The following is a 23,993-nucleotide window of genomic DNA, read 5'->3' as shown; positions in this document are numbered from 1 at the left end:
AGGTGCTCAAATGCGTCAGCCTCGTGCCGGTAGTTTTAATGACACGTAAAAGAACTCATGAGGGACAAAATTCCAGCACCACGGTGTCACCGAAAACGTACGTTTTCTTTTACAAGTTGCTTTGCGTCGCAGCGATACCGATAGGTCTTATGCTGACGATGCGATACGAAAGGGCTAGGAGTGATAAGGAAGCGGCCGTGTCCTTAATTAAGGTACAGCCCCAGCATTTGCCTGATGTGAAAATCGGAAACCAGGGAAAACGATATTCAGGGCTGCTAACAGTGGGGTTCGAACCCACTATCTCCCGAATGTAAGTTCACAGGTAAACGTAGTTAGTGGGACGTAAAAAACAATAACATTATTATTATTATCAGTTGAAAACTGTTCTAAATTTCCAAATTGTCTAAATGGATCGGAAACTACTGTAAACTCGTTCCAAGAAAATCTGAGGAATTGATTATGTCCAAGAAGTGTGCAGCAGAACACACCAGAGGATACCAGCAGCGCAGCACTATAGCCGCGCCTTTGAACGGGGAGTCTGCTGTCGAGGACCTTTCGTAAATCATGTCTGACCACCAACAGTTCGAGGTGGAGCGCGCTGGACGGCTGAGTTTGTCATGATTTGGCAAGCTGCCTCTAAGAACGTTGGTGTTGTTTGGTTACGGTTGTGATGCGTGCGACAGGCTGTGGTACAGGAAGCATTTGAGACACCCAGCAGCCCGGGTGTTTTACTTGTAATTCCATCTATTTAATTTCTGCCAGGAAGTCGTATTCTTCGTCAGAAACCTTGCAGCCGTGCCTCCAACACAAATCAGCCATTTAAAAAATAGTTTTTAGTCAGCTACAGTTTAACACACAGGTTCACTTCATACACAATGGCATGTCGCTTTGAACAACGTTGTAATCTATATATATATATATAAAATAATATGTCCTGACTGACTGATTGACTGACTCATCATCGCCGAGCCAAAACTACTGGACATAAAGAAATGACATTTTGGGGATACATTTATACTAAGGGAGGATTCTTGGATATTCCGTCGCTAAGGGGGTCGAAAGGGGAGGGGTGAATTGTTTAAATGAGTATAGGTTATCTATATCTCAAAAACCTAAACGTTTACAGACGTAAAATTTCATATTTGGAATTTCCCTTAAAAATAAAGAAACATGTACTTTTTTGTTTCCAGAAAACCCCATTAAAGGGGGTGAAAAGGATGAGAAAGGTGAAAAGGGCGTTAAATACCTTTTATGAGGATACTTGTATCTCAAAAACTGAAGATGTTGCAGACAGGAAAATTGGTATTTGAAATCTCCCTTAAAAATAAAGAAAGACGCATATTTTTGTTTTTGGAAAATCTAATTAATGGGGGGGGGGTGACAGGAGTGACAAAATGGGTGAATTTTAAAACGACTGTTTCTACAGTATATCTCAAAAACGTAACATGTTACAGACGTGAAATTTGGTATTTGTAATCTCCTCTAAAAGTAAAGAGACATATATCATTTGTTTTCGGAAAATCCAGTTAAGGGGAACTAAAAAATGGGGTGATTTTTTAAAAAATGAACATATCTGCAGTTTATCCCAAAACTTAACATGTTACAGACGTCAAAATTGGAATTTTTAATCTCTTTTATATATAAAGAAACAAGTATTTTTTTGTTTTAGAATAAACTATTCAGAGAGCGGGGACAAAGGACTGAAAAAGGGAATGAATTATTTTTATTAGGATAATGATATCTCAAAAACTGAATATGTCACAAACGTGAAAATTGGTATTTGGAGTCTCCTTTAAAACTAAAGAAATACGTACTTTCTTGTTTTCGGAAAATCCTCTTAAAAGAGGTGAAAGAATTGAAAAATTAATTGAATTCTTTGTATGAGGATACTCATATCTCAAAACTAAAGATGTTGTAGACGTAAATATTGGTGTTGTGAATCTCCTTTAAAAATAAATAAACACGTATTATTTTGTTTTCGAAAAATTCACTTAAGAGGAGGGTGAAAGAATTGAAAAATTAGTTGAATTATTTCCATGAGGATACTCATAAGTTATCTAAAAAACTAAAAATTGAAAATTGGTATTTGGAATCTCCTTTAAAATAAAGAAACGCATTTTTGGGAGGAAATAAAAGTTCGGAGGGTGGTGTGAAACAGGAGTTGAATTCCTTTTACGAGGATACATTTATCTCAAAAACTGAAGATGTTACAGACATGGAAATAGGTATTTGGAATCTCCTTTAAAAATAAACATGCATTTTATTTTGTTATTTTTCGACATGAGAGTAGACTGTTTCTCACATGTACAGTTCTATGTCACATGGTCATCTTAACCCCAAAAGGCAATACCACAAACGTGGTTCACAATGAGTTTCTGGGGTAAATGAAACTCAAATTTTAGGTGAGTTTTTATACTTTAGGAAGTTTCAGATTATGTCTTAGTACAGTACCAAGGAACGATTACTTTTATCAAATTACGAAATCCTCGCGAGCGAAGCCGCGGGTAGCTGCTAGTTTAATGTATGTTTCTTAGAGAAGGTGTACTATTGTTAGACAGCAAAAGCAAACCAAACACCATCTCCGTACAGCCCATGAAGGCCCTCGGAGGAATGGGAGGTAAAGGTTCCTACTATTCTTAACCTCGGCAAAGGTGGATAGAGTTGTTAGCTCTATGTCCAGCCGCTTTTTCCTACAGGAATTAACTTCTGACTCATTTTTGGTGTAGGTTGAGTGAACCTCAGAGCTATGTGTCACTCCAAAACTGAAAATCGCATTTCTTAAATTTTTCGACTTTCTGACAACGAATCGAACCCACTTTCCTCCGTATGAACCGAGCACACCTCAAAGTCTCGGCTAGGCAGTCCCTATTGTTAGGTAGATCCGCGGATTATTTGATGATAATAACGTTGATTCACTGGTTGGGAAAAGTACGTTCAGTTTCGTGAACTGATTGTAAGATACACTGTATTTTGGGATTGTTTTAAATGTGGAATACGCGATCATTAGATGACTGATACCTGTCACTTCGTTTTCGCTTGTGTCCACATCGGTGAACGAAGTGTTCTTATGTGGAAGACGTGATCATGATAGCATCCATGTCCAAGTTTAATTCTGGTAATGGTAGAAACATGTTCTGCATTGAACCTGAAGTTTATGAACCATGGCTCTACTGGCATTAGTCAGTCTTGTCACTCTTAGAACGAGAACGTCGCTATGCGTATCCTTGAAAGTCGCCAGAAGTCGTAAAGTACTGTTCAATTTAAAAAATATCGCATTTTGTTTTATAATTTAAGGTTACACGTAACAATTTAAAATATTTTCAATTTACTATAATGATTTTTATTTTATTTTTAAAGCTGTAAATTCTCTATTAAACTGAGGACCAAGGACCCCCCCCCCGCTAAAAATTTATGTGCGTTTTGCTCGATACAGTCTTAAATTACTGGTTACTTGGGAATCAGAGAATATATTATTCATTAAGTGGTCTCTTGTTAGAAAAATGTTCAGCAACGAACATTGATAAAATTCCTTTCTAAGGCTTAAAAGTAATCTTCTGTTGTGTTGGATCAGTCGGTTTAGCATAGGTTATATAATTGCACGACAGTATTTGCAAAGAGCTTCTGTTGATTCGTCAGCCACGCTAGTAAACCATCCCTCATAATTTCGGTCGGATTCCCATTCTTTTAGGAAGTAGAACAACGTTGAACATCACCAAGCTCAAGAAACTTCAAATCACAACACTTCCGTTCACTGACTGCCTGCAAATTGTTGTTATGATATAATATACAAACAAGAAAATACACTATTGGCCTAAACCACGGTTTTGAATTTCTGAGAGCATTCGTTACAATGACAGCTTATTACTCTTCTCACTTTTGTAATCGGATAAGTAGTTTTATTTCTGCGTCGAAGGTCGTGCTAGATTTTTTTCGTGTGGCTATTTCTAGCCGAGTGCAGCCCTTGTAAGGCAGACCCTCCGATGAGGGTGGGCGGCATCTGCCATTTGTAGGTAACTGCGTGTTATTGTGGTGGAGGATAGTGTTGTGTGTGGTGTGTGAGTTACAGGTATGTTGGGGGACAGCACAAACACCCAGCCCCCGAGCCATTGGAATTAACCAATGAAGGTTAAAATCCCCGACTCGGCCGGGAATAGAACCCGGGACCCTCTGAACCGAAGGCCAAGCAGCCAACGAGTCGGACAGTACTAGATACTAAGGGCGAATACAGTAAAATAATATTTGTCTTTTAGGTGACAAAACGTTTGATAAAATGATTTCCTGAAACTCAAAATTTCACATTTCAAGACTACATTGTATGAACGGGTAGAAGTCTCCAGTTTTTTTGTCGCTAGTTGCTAAAGCTTAAATTTTGTTGTTTTCACTGATGACAAGTCGCTAGATTTAGCGACAAAGTCACCAAGTTGGCAACACTGGCATTAGTGCCTTTGTGCTAGCGTAGGGGCGTTCTTTTAATCTTCTGAGTTTCCGTGTAATCCTTGTCCCATTTCCAGAGCACATGATGGTGAAGTAAGGGAAGAAAGTAATTATGATCTTGATTATGCTGATAAGTCCATACTGAATCGAATCAGGTTGTGTACCACGTTCATTTTCTTCTTAAATATGAAAAGCCCTTCACGAGGGTAAAAGGTCGATACACACGTCTCAGGGCCGTGACGGGCCCATCCATGACGTGACGGCATCTTCCGACAAAATAAAATATCGTCGCCTTGTAATCGAAGTGATGAGCCCCAACACTTCCCATGACCAGTGTTGTCAACCCACACATTTCCTCCTCCCCGCACTATATCTACTGAAGCAGATGTGTTGGGTTAAGGTCTTGTGGTTTCATATGAAGCCACATGGTAGTCTACTATTCTTTTTCAGAATATATGCTGGCAGTTCACAGCAGCAAAGCATATACGGAAATTTTCAAATCTATTTCGAAAGTTATTTTCACTTTCCTTAGTCTTTTCATTGTTTTTCATAAGTATGAAAGAAATAATGTCAAACAATTTCGCATTAATATTGCACTGCCAATAGATGCACCGTATGCACCGTCCGTGCGCTGGGAAGCTCAACCAACTAGTCTTTTCAAGTTTAATTATTTAACCACTCTTTCCGAAATATATGACTGTACTTTTTAACCTTTTCTTTCGATGTGTTGACGTACCAAAAATAATATAATGTTAAAAGAAACACGATATCAAACACGACACTAGCCGGCTCATCAACAACAAATTCTGACTGAGGCTGTGGGTCAGAGCTGGTCTAGAAAACGAGTTGGTGGTATGCAGAACAAGTTCAATAGAACGGGATAAACTGACTATTATACTGTAGTAAGTTCTATATTAATTTTTCTCCTGCTGACGAAAGGTGATATTGTTACCGCTGAAAATCATTTACAGAAGTTTTAAAATCAGTCAAAAATTCCGCTGTCCACTAAATGGAAAATTATACCTGCTGTTCCTTTAAAAAACCGGCCAAATTTAGCAAAATATACGCTGAGTTGGCAACGCTGCCCATAACTGCCTTCGCCGTGACGTCCAGTGCTTCTCCGTGATCCGTGAAGGTAAAATGTATTAGCTCGTTAACGATATTTTCTCATTTTGGTGGACGTGATTTCTCTCGTCCCCCCTTTCCGCTTCTATCTTCCAGTGCTGTGGTTATCTGTGTGCGTTTAGCAGAATTTGCTAGGGGCTTTACGTCGCACCGTCACAGATAGGTCTTATGGCGACGATGGGATAGGAAAGGCCTAGGAGTTGGAAGGAAGCGGCCGTGGCCTTAATTAAGGTACAGCCCCAGCATTTGCCTGGTGTGAAAATGGGAAACCACGGAAAACCATCTTCAGGGCTGCCGATAGTGGGATTCGAACCTACTATCTCCCGGATGCAAGCTCACAGCCGCGCGCCTCTACGCGCACGGCCAACTCGCCCGGTTTAGCAGAATTTGGGTGGAATTCAGTTCACTAATATGATAACTATTACAATATCCAGTAACATTCATGTTTTCAATGTCACTTTTCATTGTTTCAAATACATGTCATTTTTACTATTTTTCTCGTAAATGTTATGTTTGAACTTTTTACAAAAATCTTGGACTTGTGAACGTTCATGTTAATAAAAATTTATCATGAACATTAATATTATTAATTTCAGTGACGTTCTTTCTTAATCCATTTACCATCCAGGGTTGATTTTTCCCTCGGACTTATCGAGGGATCCCACCTCTACCGCCTCATGGGCAGTGTTCTGGACGCGAGACTTCGGGTCGGGGAGATACCTCTAGGGACGGGGACCAGTACCTCGTCCAGGTGGACTCATCTGCTATGCTGAACAGGGGCCTTGTTGAGGGATGGGAAGATTGGAAGGGATGGACAAGGAAGATGGAAGGAAGCAGTCGTGGCCTAAGATAGGTACCATCATGGCATTTGCATGGAGGAGAAGTGGAAAAGCCACGGAAAGCCACTTCGAGGATGGATGAGGTGGGAATTGAACCCCCATCCCCCTTCTACTCAGTTGACCTCCCGAGTCTGAGTGGACCCCCTTCCAGCCCTCGTACCACTTTTCAAATTTCGTGGCAGAGCCGGGAATCGAACCTGGACCTCCAGGGGTGACAGCTAATCACCCTAACCACTACACCACAGAGGCGGACTTCAGTGACGTATCTACTTTTTTTAAATATAATGTATTATCCGTACAATTTATCTTGGTGCATTTACACCCGAGTGCTGAATCGGTCGACCTCGGTGATCTTCGAGATTCGTACTGGCAACCTTTGAAACACAAACTATGAATCGCTTAAGCATCGTTGTGCGACATCTGGCGTACACTTTACGTACGTTCTTTACACAACAAAGCCAAAGTATAGAATTCATGCTAGGAACAAAATTCGCATCGAGAAATGTTTTATAATGTTATATAATGTGTATGTGACATAGTTGTTGGCTTAAGATGATAACGGTTTAGAAATTTCATATCGATCGATCATATTCTCGATTCATTTCAGATTTCATTTTCATTCAGTTGGCAGCACCAGGCAGCACTATCGATACCGGGACAGCTCCCTCCTTACTCCTCACCCCCGTACACAAATGCACCAAGATAAAGTGTGCGGATAATAAATAGACCTAGCATAGGTATACGGCCAGTCTTTCCTTCGGGACAATTGAACAGCATCCTGAATGCATTTATGCTCATTTCATTTTGTCATCTATCAAGTCCTTAAAATTCTCCACCTTATATGTTTTCATATAGGTTGAATCCAGTGTTTCTTAGTATATTCCTCCTCTTCATCCAAGATTATAGATATCCTTGACAGTTTGTCATGGAACTTTTAACTACGGAACTGCACGGAACTGAAGTGTGAGAAAAGACGTGAAAAATTCATGTCGGAAAGGACGGATACGGGACCGGAAAGAACCGTAATATCCTGGAGATATATGAATCAGCCTTCTTAGTGCTCGCGTGAAGTGTTTTACCCGCATGACAAAGGCATCATTTAATGTAACTTAAATACCACCCGCTTGACAATGTATGTGTTACAAGAAAACGTGCAATAAAACACACTAGATATCGTTCTCGAAGTATACAGTGGATTCTTTAATGAATAAATGGCTCAATAAGGTGCGGCTGTGGACTTCAAGTTCCTTAATAGAAATGTACCTACTTGGCCTTGTCCGCCTGATACCTCTTCTTACAGCGATCACTGGATGAGGCGCTCTGCATTCGATGGATCTCGGCTTTCACCTTGGAACAGTGCCAGGCCGTCATCACATAAAATACCAGGTTGAACCCGATCTGGATGGACATGGGACCTACGTAGAACACCAAACGTGCTGGCGAGCCCACTGGAACATAGAAGTCAGAACACTCAACTTGCTTCCTTATCTCTAACATAACGCAAAAGATCACTTTACTTGTGATAACTGGATAACAAATAACAAATTATTAATGTTCTGCCCATGGCATACAGGTGGAATATATGAGGAATCATAAATATTAATAATCTTAAAATAATTTCTTGAACACTGATTAATTGTGGTGGTTTCCCGTTGCCTTCAGCCATTGGAATATTTAGCCGCCCCTAACTTAGTATTAGAATCTGTTTTAGTTGTCCACTCTGGATAAAGGAAACAAACTCTTTTCAGCCGTTCGCCACACTGGGGGTGTTTTATTGTAGCTATAAGGCTCGTTTCCATGGGGCTAGTTTACTTGGCGCAAGTCAAGCTTACCGGCAAGTCGGTATTTACATGGGGCTAGCAGAAGCCGGACGTCGTTGCCAGCTTCCCCTAGTTCAACCCACACATCGTTCTGTGGTAGTGTGCACTCACCCACAACGGGGAAGATACAAGTAACTTATATCGCCGTGGTTTCAATGGAAATATGTGTTACTGATGAAGCTAATGATGCTGCAGTAGTAGTCTTATGTGAAGAACTTAGAAAAATAGTGAAGAAATAATGTCGAGAGCGACGGCCATGTAGGCATTGGGTTGCTCGCAGAGAATCTCATGGAGCATCAAACTGTGTACTTCATAATTATCGAATGAAGTCCGGCTCGATGGCTAAATGGTTAGTGTGCTGGCCTTTGGTCACAAGGGTCTCGGATTCGATTCCCGGCAGGGTTGGGAAATTTGACTATAATTGGTTAATTTCGCTGGCATGGGGGCTGGGTGTATGTGCCGTCTTCATCACGACGCGCAGGTCGCCTACGGGTGTCAAATCAAAAGACCTGCATCTGGCGAGCCGAAATTTTCCTCGGACACTCCCGGCACTAAAAGCCACACGCCATTTCATTTCATCGAATGAAGACTCGCAGGAATACAGAAGGCATCTTATACTGTTGCTTCACATGGCCGAACCTTTTATCACTAAACCGGATACAATCATGAAACGTGCAGTTCCAGCAAGAACCAAGCATGAAGTTACTCTTAGATATCTTGCCAATGGAGATGACTTCTCCTCTGTTGCATTATTTAGAATACCGCCATGAAAAATATAAACATTTTTACCATAAACTCTGCAGTCAGTAATCAACTTTTTACCTTCCTCAAGGAAGCGTCTGCTCTCTTAAACCATTTCAGTACGGGATGATAGATTTCATCTACACCAGCTCCTGTTCTTTTAGACTGCTCTGTCTTGAGTATTTGTTTAGGATAAACATTCTATATTACTTCGATCTTTTTACGTAAGTTATCTATACTATCAACGCAAATGTTCTCTTTCGGCAATGCACTCATTAATTTAATCATGACAGAATTCCCTTTACTTTTATTGGAAGAATGTAGTATGTGCTAAGGGCACTCATACTGCTCATAGATAAGAAAAATACCATTATTTTCATCACAATTCCACTTCGATTACATCTTGGTTCTGTCTTCGCAAACCAGTAACTGAGTAACTCTGTGTTTATAGGCAGCAAGTACGTGTTGGGATGTTGTCGAATTCGTCCGATGGTTATGGGAATTTTGAAATCAACCAATTAGTGAGGTCGAAGTCGTCCGACAGATAGCACAGGCGGTGGGGTCGAACTGGTCCAACGCTAAAACATCGAAAGCAAGAATCGAAGAAGTCTATCGTCCGATCGTATATTATACCAACTGTCCCAATAACATGACACAGGACTATTTGGTAAATATAAATAACTAGCGGCCTTTTGGCTTTGTCAAATGACTTATAACTTCTTCCTTGGATCGAAGAAGCCTTATCGTCCGTTCTATTATACCAAATGTCCCAATAAAATTACACAGGACGTTATAGTTAATATGTTGAGCCCTTATTGAAGTGCTCATTCAATTAATGAGTCATCTAACTTATTCGAATGTATAAAGATGATTTTATTTTGTTTAAGTCTCAGTTATGACAGGGAACGTCTACATTCAGCAGGACATGTCGCAATTTCTGCAGGGAGCTTGGAGCTCGGGTTTGTTTGCCCGCCAGCTAAGTTTGGAAGGAGGAATTTCGACATGACGTACACAAAGCAGAACAAGGAAACAATAGAATTCCAACGGCCAGACCAACGGACAACATTTCGAAGGTCTGGCGACAGGCTACAGGAGCTGGAAATGTACATTTGAAGTAAGCATCACGAACGCAATGTGTTGGACCAATGGAATGATAGAGCCATAGTCAATTTGGCTAGGCACTGGTCTATGTAAGTGATGGCCCCGATCGAGGATACAACGGCGTCTTAGAGGACGAATTGATAAAAGCGATAAGCGCCTGAGCTAGCTACCCTATTATTCGGCTTGATTCGCTGCACGTAACATCAAGAGAATAATTATTTACGTGAGTGCGGGTCAGAACTTATGTTTCTTGATCGTGTGGGGACTTGAACTTTGGTTTAAGACGCTCAGTCTGCATCTCAATTATTCAAGATCTTAAACTTTTGAGAATGGCTCTTATTTTTCGATTTTCGAAGGGAAGAACAGTTTTCAGATAGTCGTTCAATTTTTAGTAGCTTGCCGGTGTAAACAGATTTTACGAGGACATAAAATTCCATAATTTCCAGTCCTGCATTTAACGGGAAATATTTGACCTAGTTACGGGATTAGATAAAAGAAGTTGTTCCGCGACTGAATGGGAACTGATTTCACGGTCAGTGGAAATTACTCCGGCTGTAGTATTCTAGTAACTGGAGGATTAATCTTGACCCAGTTTTCTACACCGTGAAGATGTTTTGAACAACATCCAGGAGCAGCGACGGAGACTACAAGATCACCACTTCAACGCCAGGAGAATGGAGACCCAAGGACTAATCCGGTTCTTTATTGAAGGCACCACTTTTGATATGGCTGGCTAAAACGATGGGGTGCCAGCTGTCCAAATGGCTGACGGCGATAAGTCAACGAAATAGATGAGTACAGAATTTTCAGTGTAATTATGTGAGTGTGAACGTGTTTTAATGTTGCAAAAGGGTATAGGTTATTTTTCATATTTAACTTCAGTAAATTCTGCTTTGTTTGGAAGGACTACGTCCTATTTAAATTAAATTTTAGGAAACTTGCTAATGTAAATATAATTGCAACGTAAATGTGGACCGTTTGGATAAGGTCACAGCTTGCTTTCTTTCCATTTTATGCAGATTTTTTTTTTGCTGAGTGTTTAGCGTAATTTCTTTTACGAGTCTGTTTCTTATTTTAGCCTTATTATTTTGACTTGTTTTGCTCTGATGTTTGAGACGCAGTGTACGTCTCGGGACTTAAATATAAATAAGGATTCAAATTAAAGTCAGGAGGGACTAGATTAAAGTATTATTAATGGGAGTTCAAAGTCTACGGAGACATGCCGTCACGCTTCTGGGAATTCTTGCATGATATGTGAATGAGTATGTGTGAGATGGTGGAGTTTGAATCGACAAATTTTGATAGCGTCATCTTCACGACTATTTGAATATCAAGATGAGTGTAAATTAATGTTTGATTCAGAGTTCCTCGAGCGCAGTTGCGTATGTCAATTTCCGAACATTAGATTTTTTCTGTAAAATTTATTATTACTATTACTATTATTATTATTATTATTATTATTATTATTATTATTATTATTATTATTATTATTATTTATTATTATTCATGCGAGTTCTTATGTTGTAAGATTGAGATATTTCAGTAACCTTCAGATGTTCAGACATGATCGATTGTCTACTTGGCAACTGGCCACTGTATTATTCAAGTTTAACTTTACGAGCGCGAGTGCTATGATTTGTGACCAGCGCGGTCTTGTTTCCTTTCATGCGAATGAATGTTAGACGACGTCATTTTATATTTGCATCAGTTTTTAGGCAACTTTACGACATGAGATATTATTTTGTGTGATTTTGAGTAAGAGGACGCGTTCCTCATTTGAAAGGCCTGCATATTTTTTTCTTGATGGTGTGACTTGCCTCGGGTAGATTGTTGAGCAGCGAATGTTAAGGGTTGGACCATGTGATTTTGATATTTTGCTGCTTTATTTTGGGTAACTGAATCTCCGCTTTGAGTCATTCCGCCGTGTGTTGGCGAGGGTGATATGTTTGTCTACCGAGGAGAGTTTAGAGAGGCCTATACTTCGTGATTTTATTGATTTTTGTACATGTCACTACGATTAGTTGCAGTAGACGAGATTTTTATATCGCGGCGTTTAGTTTGGATTTTCTTTTGTGATATAACCGCGCTGAGGAATATTTTTGTGTCATGTAATCTATTTCAGGAACCAACGTTGAATTATGTGTTGAAAATTAAAGCCTACTCCATTATTTTTATGAATTTGTGTCATGTAATTTATTTCAGGGATCCACGTTGATTTGTGCGTGTTGTTATAAAGTCCACCAGTTGATTGCTTTTGTGTAATGTGATTTATTTCAGGAACCTGCGTTGAATAGGATGTGTTGCTTAAAGTGAAAAATTATGTTTCCTTATATTTTCCATATTTTGAGTGACTGAGAGTTGCGTGAATGCCGCATGCTTTCTTGGTGAGCTCTGGAAAATATGACGTGTTTTTGTTTCTAGATTGTGTATATTAGCCATTTTTGTAATTTTATTATGTGTGGTTCCGATCCATAGTGTCTGTTGGGCTCATGATTGAGGTGTATATATTTGTGCGTAGGATCTTTTACCACTCAGCGTGTTATATTTTGCACAGTTAGATTAGTTTCTGTATACCATTTTTGCGCATTAAATCACGACTTTTCTTAAGGTTAGGGACCCCTACTGCCATGTCAAGTGTGCAGGAAAAGCGGAAGAACTCATCTACAGTTGAAAGTGTTAACAAATGTAAAGCCAGGAGCGTGGTGCGAGCCCGCAAGCCAATGTGTTAAAATTAATGAAACTTCAAGATTTGATTTGATATGTTAAGTATGTGTGTCGGTATACATTGTATATTTGTGATACTTTTTTGATTCTCAAGATGGACTTTATCAAGCTGAAAGAAAAATTCTGAGTAATGTAAAAATTTGGATCATTTGATATTTTTGCTATCGCATTTTCCTTGTTTAATAAATAGTTTTTCCTCCAAAACTGACGTCATGCTTCGCCTTAATTTACTTATACCTTTTAGTTGACCTCACCGTGTCCATATTAGTTATATTTTCTCCACCATTCCAGGATGTATGTATTTTAGGGCATTTTTTATCGTAGTTCGAACTGAGCACCCCTGGAAGCGGCTGACTAGTCGGGGGCAAATTACTTTGATGGTAGAAATGGAGGCAATATATAGTGGCCTTTCGGTTAGGTTAGGATCGCCACTTTTGATCCAATTGTGTCTTGTCACCGTTCGAATACTTCATTCCCTCAAAAACTACCAACGTAAAGTCCCTCTCACTTAAAATGGAAAATATTGTACACTTCTACTAGTACTACACGGCACTGAGCGTGTCTGAGAACTAACACTGAATCTAGAGAAATGAGGCAGTTGTTGAGGGGTGCCGGGTTAGGTTAGTAACCCATTTGGGAATTCCTGCCTCTACATGCCAACTACCTGTCGGACCAGTTCAGTACTACCCTACGTGCTGCAAGCTTGTCACGTGATCGGTAAGTGGACTGTAAAGTAGCCGGGAATTCAACTCCGCTTGCCACTAGCCCGGTAAGCTGGAATCTAACTAGCGAGCATGTTTACATTGGGCAAGTTCACAAGCCGCTAGAACTTGCAGCTCGTAAATCAGCCCCTTGAAAACGCCCCTATACTGTCTGCATCTTTAGAGAAAGAATTTTCAAATATCTAGGGTGCTTGATCACAAGAAACCTGGACCGTGACGTGGAAATCGCTAATGAATTGAAGCAGCAAGGTCAAGTTTTAAAATCGCGGGAACTCTGTTTTGTAATGATTACCTTTACCTCAAAGTACGAAAACGAATGGTGAAAAGTTACTGGGCCAGTACTGCCGTGGTTACTATCTGCGTCTGACGAGAAGGCGCGGCAGCTTGTAGGTACGGCACGAGTAACAGATACTACACTCTCAGCTACAAACATCACACGTGACACACAATGCGAGCTCCTGCATATTCCTTATTAAACTGTTATTTATGTAGTACTCATTAACTATAGATAACGTGCAACTAAAGCACAAATGTTCTACCACTCTGAAACTTCATGACACCGCCTCAATTCGCAAGAGCCACTACGGATGGAATCGATGTTTTTTGTCAGACCTTGAGACTTGAGATTAGACGCATGTGCGGCAGCCTTGCACATCTTACCCAACCTTTACACGACTTATCAGCAGGGATGGCTTGCGAACGGAGTCGCGAAGAGTCGAGACTGCTGCCTCTGGAACCGACACTCTCGACTCCAGTGTCGACTCCACTGATGCACTAACGCCATCTAACAACTGTTTTCGGAACTGATTGGAATTATAGTTCCACGTTCCTCCCTTGATAACTTGTGATACGATGAATACAAGATGATTATTAGCCAGCAAACATTAAATATTGTTTCGGATTATTATCATCGTTATTGTTAATGTTGTTGGTCTATTTTGGCGACGATGATGATAACGATTATAGTAGTGGTAATACTAATCTGACAGTATACTTATAATCATCGCCAATGTTAATTTCAATGACGTAAAAAGAAGGCGAGTGCTTAGAGCATGATTTTACAAGAAATATTTTACCAATTATTGTGCATCATAATAGCCGCCTCCGCAGTCTAGGGAGGCCCCGAGATCGATTCCGGCAAGGTCATGGATTTCTACCTGTATCTCAACTTTCGTGATAACGGTGAGTTAGAGGCCATAGTGTAGAAAGCTAAGAATAACGGTCGAGAGGATTCGTCTCGTAATCTACTGGCGTTCGAGTTGGGCAGAGGTCACTTGGTAGGCCAAGACCCATCAGGGTTGTCACGAAAAGGGTCTTTTGTGCATAATAATAATAATGACGATAGTAAAATAATATTATGTTCTGACAGAATAATGTTCAGTAATCGCCGAAGTGAACTTGAACTACATAGGCTAATACAAACAACTTTCACTTACTAATGGAATAATACAACAAAATTTTCACCAATTAATGTTTAAAATATTTTCCTCGCATATATTATTTTATTAGAATTTTTTATTATTATCAAAATATAATTTACACCCTATGTAGATAGAAACATTGTGGCTACCCACAGCAAACATCAGATCTGCAGGTCGAATTGTTTCTGAGAAAAGTGTACCTAGAGCTTCCGTGGCTCAGGCGACAGCGCGCCGGCCTCTCACCTCTGGGTTCCGTGGTTCAAATTCCAGTCACTCCATGTGAGATTTGTGCTGGACAAAGAGGAGGCGGGACAGGTGTTTTTCTCCGGGTACTCCGGTTTTCTCTGTCATCTTTCATTCCAGCAACACTCTCCAATATCATTTCATTTCATCTGTCAGTCACTAATCATTGCTCCAGGGGAGTGTAACAGGCTTCAGCAGCCGGCACAATCCCTATCCTCGCCGCTAGATGGGGGCTTCATTCATTCCATTCCTGACTCGGTCAAATGACTGGAAACAGGCTGGATTTTTATTTCTTCCAAAGTGTACCTGCAAGGAACTTATACTCTATCATGCGCTCATTCCATTTTTTGAGTAACTGTGAATCTATCAATGACCGTATTTCACATCATGGTAGTGGTCATGAGCATCACTTGCAAGTTCCTCCTTCAGCAACTTTTATATTAGTATGATGCATAGACTTCATTTGCTTCATCATACCCGACGTTGTATGATAATAAATCATTATATCATTTTACTAATGTTTTCGTTATTGATTTTTAAGTGGTCCCACACTGCTTATCTTATCCGCGTAGCCATTACACCTACATAAGAATCTGAGCGCACAGTAATCACTTGCTACGTACGAAAGTTCAACTTACAAGTGATCTATAACACGCTTGTGGCTCAATATGTCCTATTAAGGAAGGAGTATTTTTCCTATTGATAGCTAAGAAAAATGGGGCAATACAGGACGGCGTCTTAAATTTTTTTACTCAACGAGGAAGAATTCTCTGTTTTGTTGTCTTCGCCTAGTGCGGATTTACTCTGCAGTGATTCCACTTGTAAGACATTTTCACTCAGTTGAGTGTAATTCGTGCAGTATATCCGTGAATGTCAGTTACGTATGTAGTGTGAATAAAAAAAAATCAAAGCAAGATTAGAGTTTTGTGTGATCAACACTACGAGAGTCCGATCACTTGCAAGTGACTTCACATTTCGGGGACTGGATGTTCATGTCTATTCCAACACATTCCTTTTCGTATTCAAACAGCACTTCACACTATCAACCACCACGCAAACACGCAATTGTAAATACATCCCTCCACATAGGGTTGGTGTCAGGAAAAACATCCGGCCGTAAAACATGGCCAAGTCCAATATGCGACACTGTCTGCATCCATGACCCTACCAGGATGTGGGAAAAAACGGTAGAAGAAACTGGTGGTATCATTCATAGACAGGAAGTTCCTTACTTCTTATTTTTCTACCGCTTTTCCCGCACGTGTAGATTTGGCCCTGTTTTAAGGCCGGATGCCCTTACTGACGCCAACCCTATATGGAGGGATGTAATCACTATTTTGTGTTTCTGTGGTGGTAGGTTGTGTAGTGTGTTGTGTGAATATGAAGAGGAGAGTGTTAGGACAAACATAAACACCCAGTCCCCAGGCCAGAAGAATTAATCAGAGGTGATTAAAATCCCCGACCCAGCCTGGAATCGAACCAAAGGCCTCAACGCTGACCATTCAGCCAATGAGTCGAACACTGGAAGTGCCATCGACGACCCATGAGGATATTTTGTCGCTACTGGCACCATATTTTTTTGAACCTGCAGTAATTGAAATGGCGGTGGTGTGGAATGTTGTGTGTGAGGAAAGGAAGATTAAGGATGTCACAAACACCCAGTCCCCAGGCCAGGGATATTAATCATTACAATTAAAAATCCGTGATCCGGCTGGGAATCGAACCCGGGGCCGCCGGGTGACAGGCGGACGCGTTGCCCCCTACACCGCGGAGCCGGACTGGAAGTGCCATACTATCCCATGTGAAACATGCGCGAAATATGGGCGTCATTGGTATAGTTCATTCGTGAAACGTCTTTTGTGGGACGAATATTATTCAGTGTTCATTATCGTAATGTATAGTCATCAACGTCTGTGAGAGACAACATTTAAGGCTTCATTCACTGTTTATTTTTAATGGTTTCTTCTTCTTCTTCTTCTTCTTCTTCTTCTTCTTCTTCTTCTTCTTAATCTGTTTATCCTCCAGGTTGGTTTTTTCCCTCGGACTCCCTCTACCGCCTCAAGCTCAGTGTCCTGGAGCTTCAGACTTTGGGTTGGGGGATACAACTGAGGAGAATGACCAGTACCTCGCCCAGGCGGCCTCACCTGCTGTGCTGAACAGGGGCCTTGTGCAGGGATGGGAAGATTGGATGAGATAGGCAAGGAAGAGGGAAGGAAGCGGCCGAGGCCTTAAGTTAGGTACCATCTCGGCATTTGCCTGGAGAAGTGGAAAACCACGGAAAACCACTTCCAGGATGGCTGAGGAGGGAATCGAACCCACCTCTACTCAGTTGACCTCCCGAGGCTGAGTGGACCCCGTTCCAGCCCTCGTGCCACTTTTCAAATTTCATGGCAGAGCCGGGAATCGAACGCGGACCTCCGGGGGTGGCAGCTAATCACACTAACCACTACACCACAGAGGCGGACATGGTTTCATCTATGTTCGAATTATGTTAGTGGCTTTGCCCATATTAGATTTCTTTTCATCCTTCATGTGCACTTCATAATGATTTACCATCGATACCTGTTTATCAGTTTCCTGATCACGACAAATAAATACGAGAGATTAAATGCCCGTGGTCTATTCTGCTGATACTTTCTGACTTGACACGTTTAATTTTATTTCAACTGCACCATTACGCTCGTCGTCTTCGTTAACGATACCGTACTTCATTCTACAATACTCTCAAAAATCCAAATGAGAAAATGAGCAGAAACAAGCATGATATTTCATGTTATTTTCCCCGCTTCGACATGCTAGCGGCTCTGCAACAAGAGTCAAGTTAGCTGGGAGTCGCGAGCCTTCATGCGAAGTGACCATGCGGCCCCGCAATGCGCATCAGGTTAACTTGGAGTCGCGAGGCTTCATGCGAAGTGACCGTGCGGCCCCGCAATGCGCATCAGGTTAACTTGGAGTCGCGAGGCTTCATGCGAAGTGACCGTGCGGCCCCGCAATGCGCATCAGGTTAACTTGGAGTCGCGAGCCTTCATGCGAAGTGACCGTGCGGCCCCGCAATGCGCATCAGGTTAACTTGGAGTCGCGAGGCTTCATGCGAAGTGACCGTGCGGCCCCGCAATGCGCATCAGGTTAACTTGGAGTCGCGAGCCTTCATGCGAAGTGACCGTGCGCCCCCGCAATGCGAATCAGGTTAACTTGGAGTCGCGAGGCTTCATGCGAAGTGACCGTGCGGCCCCGCAATGCGCATCAGGTTAACTTGGAGTCGCGAGCCTTCATGCGAAGTGACCGTGCGGCCCCGCAATGCGCATCAGGTTAACTTGGAGTCGCGAGGCTTCATGCGAAGTGACCGTGCGCCCCCGCAATGCGAATCAGGTTAACTTGGAGTCGCGAGCCTTCATGCGAAGTGACCGTGCGGCCCCGCAATGCGCATCAGGTTAACTTGGAGTCGCGAGGCTTCATGCGAAGTGACCGTGCGGCCCCGCAATGCGCATCAGGTTAACTTGGAGTCGCGAGCCTTCATGCGAAGTGACCGTGCGCCCCCGCAATGCGAATCAGGTTAACTTGGAGTCGCGAGGCTTCATGCGAAGTGACCGTGCGGCCCCGCAATGCGCATCAGGTTAACTTGGAGTCGCAAGCCTTCATGCGAAGTGACCGTGCGGCCCCGCAATGCGCATCAGGTTAACTTGGAGTCGCGAGCCTTCATGCGAAGTGACCGTGCGGCCCCGCAATGCGCATCAGGTTAACTTGGAGTCGCGAGGCTTCATGCGAAGTGACCGTGCGGCCCCGCAATGCGCATCAGGTTAACTTGGAGTCGCGAGCCTTCATGCGAAGTGACCGTGCGGCCCCGCAATGCGCATCAGGTTAACTTGGAGTCGCGAGCCTTCATGCGAAGTGACCGTGCGGCCCCGCAATGCGCATCAGGTTAACTTGGAGTCGCGAGCCTTCATGCGAAGTGACCGTGCGGCCCCGCAATGCGCATCAGGTTAACTTGGAGTCGCGAGCCTTCATGCGAAGTGACCGTGCGGCCCCGCAATGCGCATCAGGTTATCTTGGAGTTGCGAGGCTTCATGCGAAGTGACCGTGCGGCCCCGCAATGCGTATCAGGTTAACTTGGAGTCGCGAGCCTTCATGCGAAGTGACCGTGCGCCCCCGCAATGCGAATCAGGTTAACTTGGAGTCGCGAGCCTTCATGCGAAGTGACCGTGCGGCCCCACAATGCGCATCAGGTTAACTTGGAGTCGCGGGCCTTCATGCGAAGTGACCGTGCGGCCCCGCAATGCGCATCAGGTTAACTTGGAGTCGCGAGCCTTCATGCGAAGTGACCGTGCGCCCCCGCAATGCGCATCAGGTTAACTTGGAGTCGCGAGCCTTCATGCGAAGTGACCGTGCGCCCCCGCAATGCGAATCAGGTTAACTTGGAGTCGCGAGCCTTCATGCGAAGTGACCGTGCGGCCCCGCAATGCGCATCAGGTTAACTTGGAGTTGCGAGCCTTCATGCGAAGTGACCGTGCGGCCCCGCAATGCGCATCAGGTTAACTTGGAGTTGCGAGGCTTCATGTGAACCGAGCCCGGTGTTCGGAGTCGATGGAGTCGACACTCTCGATTCCAGGCTTCAGTCACGCCCATCCCTACTCGTCAGACCAGACGACTATAGTATCTTGACGCTGAAAACTGAAAGCTTTGGAAACGTGGAGACTTTTCATGGAGTCCAAACAATGAAGGACATGCTGTTTTAAAAGAGGGCAAAGACAGAGACGGGGATCTACCATCTCTAATAATAGAAAGCAAATACGTAGAAAATTTTTGACTATCATCTCATGAGAGAAATCCAATACCAACTCTTGAAGCTTAATTTACAAGAAAAAAACTGATACCCAATGTGGTGTTAGACATAGACGACCAACTCGTATGGACGGCATTAAAAATGCCCAGTAGATAGCCATTCCACCCGACGCTTTTCCAACAGCGACCGCCAACATATTACTGACTGCATGCAGCACGTAAAGAAGGAGAAAAAAAAGAATTCCATGAACATTGAATTGAATATGGTGCCCGACTCATTGGCTGAACGGTCATCGTTAAGGCCTTCGGATCGGAGAGTCCCGGGTTCGATTCCGGCCGGCTTGGGGATTTTAATCCCGCCTGATTAATTCTTCTTTTTTTTTCAATTTGCTTTACGTCGCACCGACACAGATATGTCTTACGGCGACGACCGGATAGGAAAGGCCTGGGAATTGGAAGGAAGTGGCCGTGGCCTTAATTAAGGTATAGCCCCGGCATTTGCCTGGTGTGAAAATGGGAAACCACGGAAAACCATCTTCAGGGCTGCCGACAGTGGGGCTCGAACCCACTATCTCCCGATTACTGGATACTGGCCGCAATTAAGCGACTGCAGCTATCGAGCTCGGTGATTAATTCTTCTAACTCGCAGACTGGGTGTATGTGTTTGTTACAACACTCACCTCTTCATATTCGAAAAACACAACACAAGACCAACCACCAGAGAAACACGCAATAGTGAAAACATCCCTCCACATAGGGCTGGAGTCAGGAAGAGCATCCGGCTGTAAAACAAAGCCAAATCCACAAATGCGACACAGCTCGCACTCTCGACTCCACAGAAGTGGGGAAAATTCGCAGAAGAATAAGAAAACAAGACGAATGTTTCTGCAATGTGAGAAGGGTCACTCAACATCACTTCTCTTGAAGTGGTCTCTTTCCACCTTGGATTTCGTTGCAGGATCCTATCAAACCTTTCCCTGATGGTGGCTATCTTTCCAGATGTCGGCGCGCAACCGTCAGTCTGGCAGTCTCTTTAGTGTCTGTTAGTTTCTTAGTGAGTAGTCAAATACTAAATGATTTTTAATTGTATAATCACGCTGTACTTCTATTTAATTGTAATACATGTGTGATTATTGTTCCTTTGGTGAACGTTTTACTGCATAGCACTGAATCTAAATCTCAAAAATCTTTTATTACTGCACTTAAGTTGGTAAAATGTCAACCTTTACCTCTCTGTCGAAATTCCCTTAGAGAGCATAAGAAACTTACCATTTTGTAGCTTTAGTTTTCAGCCCCCTCCCATATCCCACAAACCCGGGTACTTTCTATTGTCTGTACATTTTTTGCCCCCCACTTCTATTTCCCAATCGCCGCTGCTGTGTGGTGTAATGGTTAGTGTCATTAGCCGCCACCCCCGGAGGCCCAGGTTCCATTCCCGGCTCTGCCACGAAATTTGAAAAGTGGGACGAGGGCTGAAACTGGGTTTACTCAGCCTCGGGGGGCGAACTGAATAGAGAAGGATTCGACTCCCCCCTCAGCCATCCTTGAAGTGGTTTTCCGTGGTTACCCACTTCTCCTCTACGCAAATGCCGGGATGATACCTAACTTAAGGCTACGGCCGCTTCCTTCCCTGTTCATCGTCTATCCCTTCCAATCTTCTTATCCCCCCCCCCACAAGGCCCCTCTTCATCATAACAGGTGAGGCCGTCTGGACGAGGTAATGGTCCTCCTAACCCAGTTGTATTCCCCCGACCCAAAGTTTCACACTCCAGGACACTGTCCTTGAGGTGTTAGAAGTGCGATCCCTCACTTATTCCGAGGGAAAAACCAACCTTGGAGGGTAAACGGATTAAGAAAAAGAAAAGGTTAATTTATTCGAAAATTACGATGGGTGCACATATTTAAGACAACAAGAAGGAGACCGGATCCATGGCTAAATGGTTAGCATGCTGTCCTTTGGTCCAGAGGTTCCTGGGTTCGATTCCAGACAGGGTCGGGGATCTTAACCTTCATTTATTAATTCAACGGCTCGGGGGCTGGGTATGTTTGTGCCGTCTTCAGCATTAGAATTAATCATAGGCAGGGCCTCATCTCTACAGACGCGCCTGTCGCTTATACGCCGTCAACTCGAAAGACCTATACCAGCCCTCCTTTTAAGTAGGAAAAAAGTCATAGCTTAATCAGAGAGAACTTTCAAGTCCTTTAGTCACAAATTTGTTCCAACCCCATACCAGAAGATACGATGCACTGTAAACACTAGGTCTCGTCAACAAAGGTAGAGAGAGTTATAATAGTGATAACAAATGTAACACTTAAAATCATTATCCAGATATTGGACTCACACTCCAGGAAGCAGTACGCTTGCCCGATTTGGGGCTGCAGGGCTTCAGGCAGGCCCACACCAAGTTCGTTCATGAGAATGGTCCACGAAGCAAGCACTGTGGATAGTCCCCAAGCGTAGACGTTGTACCACAGGAAGTGGCGCCGGTCACTTTCGCGACGACTGTCCCGCTGGATGGACCGTACCAACCTGAAAAACATCACGTTTGGTTAAGAGACTTCAAATACATACTGTACATCAAAAGGAGTTTTGTAACATCCAGAAACTGAAACTATGGAGAATAAATGGAACTAACACAAAAGTCGTCTTCAGACTTGACAATATGATTGTTGTTTCAAAAGTCAGGCTATATCTTCCGATGACGCAGCAGCATCCCCTGTGGGTGGGGGACGCAGATGGGAATACACCCACGGTATCCCCTGCTTGTCGTAAGAGGCGAACCGGGCGAGTTGGCCGTGCGGTTAGTATCGCGCAGCTGTGAGCTTGCATCTGGGAAATAGTGGATTCGAACCCCCTCTGTCGGCAGCCCTGAAGATGATTTTCCGTGGTTTATCATTTTTTTGCTAGGGGCTTTACGTCGCACCGACACAGATAGGTCTTATGGCGACGATGGGATAGGAAAAGCCTAGGAGTTGGAAGGAAGCGGACGTGGCCTTAATTAAGGTACAGCCCCAGCATTTGCCTGGTGTGAAAATGGGAAACCACGGAAAACCATCTTCAGGGCTGCCGATAGTGGGATTCGAACCTACTATCTCCCGGATGCAAGCTCACAGCCGCACGCCTCTACGCGCACGGCCAACTCGCCCGGTGTTTATCATTTTTACACCATGCAAATTCTGGGGCTGTCCCTTCATTAAGGCCATAGCCGCTTCCTTCCCACTCCTAGGTCTTTCCTATACCATCGTCGCCATAAGGCCTCTGTGTGTCGGTGCGACGTAAAGCAAATTCTAAACAAAACGTAAGAGGCGACTAAAAGAGGTGACCGAGGGTTGATGGAATTAGAACCATGAGACTACTTATGATTAGCACAATCACGCGAGGAAAACTATGGCTCGAGTTTAGTTGTGATAAGTAACACTATGGAGAATATGCCTACCTTCAAAGGAAATGAGTGTCCTTGGATCCAAGTAAGAGTAGCGGATTCGTGCGGATTCCGGAAGCTAACAATATGATTATATATAAAATGCTTATTAAAAGTACATTAGTTAAAAATCCTGGGGTATCTGGACTCCTTGGACGACAAGCCCCCTCCCTCCGCCAACCTCTGTTATTCCCATTCCAACATAACTGCAGCATTTCATATATTTCGAGTACAAGTGAAATGAATACAGGAATATGTAGTTCGAGTAAAGATGCAATATTCTGCTTTAGGATAATAATGGTCATGTGATAAGCTATAAAGAAGTGACATTTTATACAAATAATGCGGCAAAAAACACACACAACATATGTATTCAATGTACGGGGGTATGGGTATATATATTTTGTTAGTTGGCAGAAAAAAAATACACGTCACAACATATGCTAGGTAGGCTTTACCTTGTCCTATTAGTTTCCCTCACAAGCCTGGGATACAGAATATAGTAGTATAAAGTTACAGTTTGGTGACGCTAATATTATCATGCACAATTTTTATTAAAGTGCCAGAAACCGACGACATGGAGCTGTTGCCATTTCAACACAGTTTCAAGGGCCACCGACCC

At 43.0% G+C, this 23,993-nt stretch overlaps 1 protein-coding gene across 1 annotated transcript in view; it reads right to left on the bottom strand.

The window, feature by feature from the left end:
- Window positions 1-23,993, bottom strand: part of LOC136857419 (G-protein coupled receptor Mth2) — a 263,867-nt gene that overhangs the window by 159,635 nt on the left and 80,239 nt on the right. The window contains exons 3-4 of the mRNA XM_067136072.2: window positions 22,292-22,479; window positions 7,666-7,846 (exon numbers count right to left, since the gene is read on the bottom strand). Of these exons, the coding sequence (XP_066992173.2) occupies window positions 7,666-7,846; window positions 22,292-22,479 (369 nt within the window). The remainder of the gene's footprint in view (window positions 1-7,665; window positions 7,847-22,291; window positions 22,480-23,993) is intronic.

The sequence above is a fragment of the Anabrus simplex genome, chromosome 1, assembly GCF_040414725.1.
Source record: "Anabrus simplex isolate iqAnaSimp1 chromosome 1, ASM4041472v1, whole genome shotgun sequence".
Lineage (NCBI taxonomy): Eukaryota > Metazoa > Arthropoda > Insecta > Orthoptera > Tettigoniidae > Anabrus > Anabrus simplex.
This window is presented reverse-complemented; position numbering and strand designations above follow the sequence as displayed.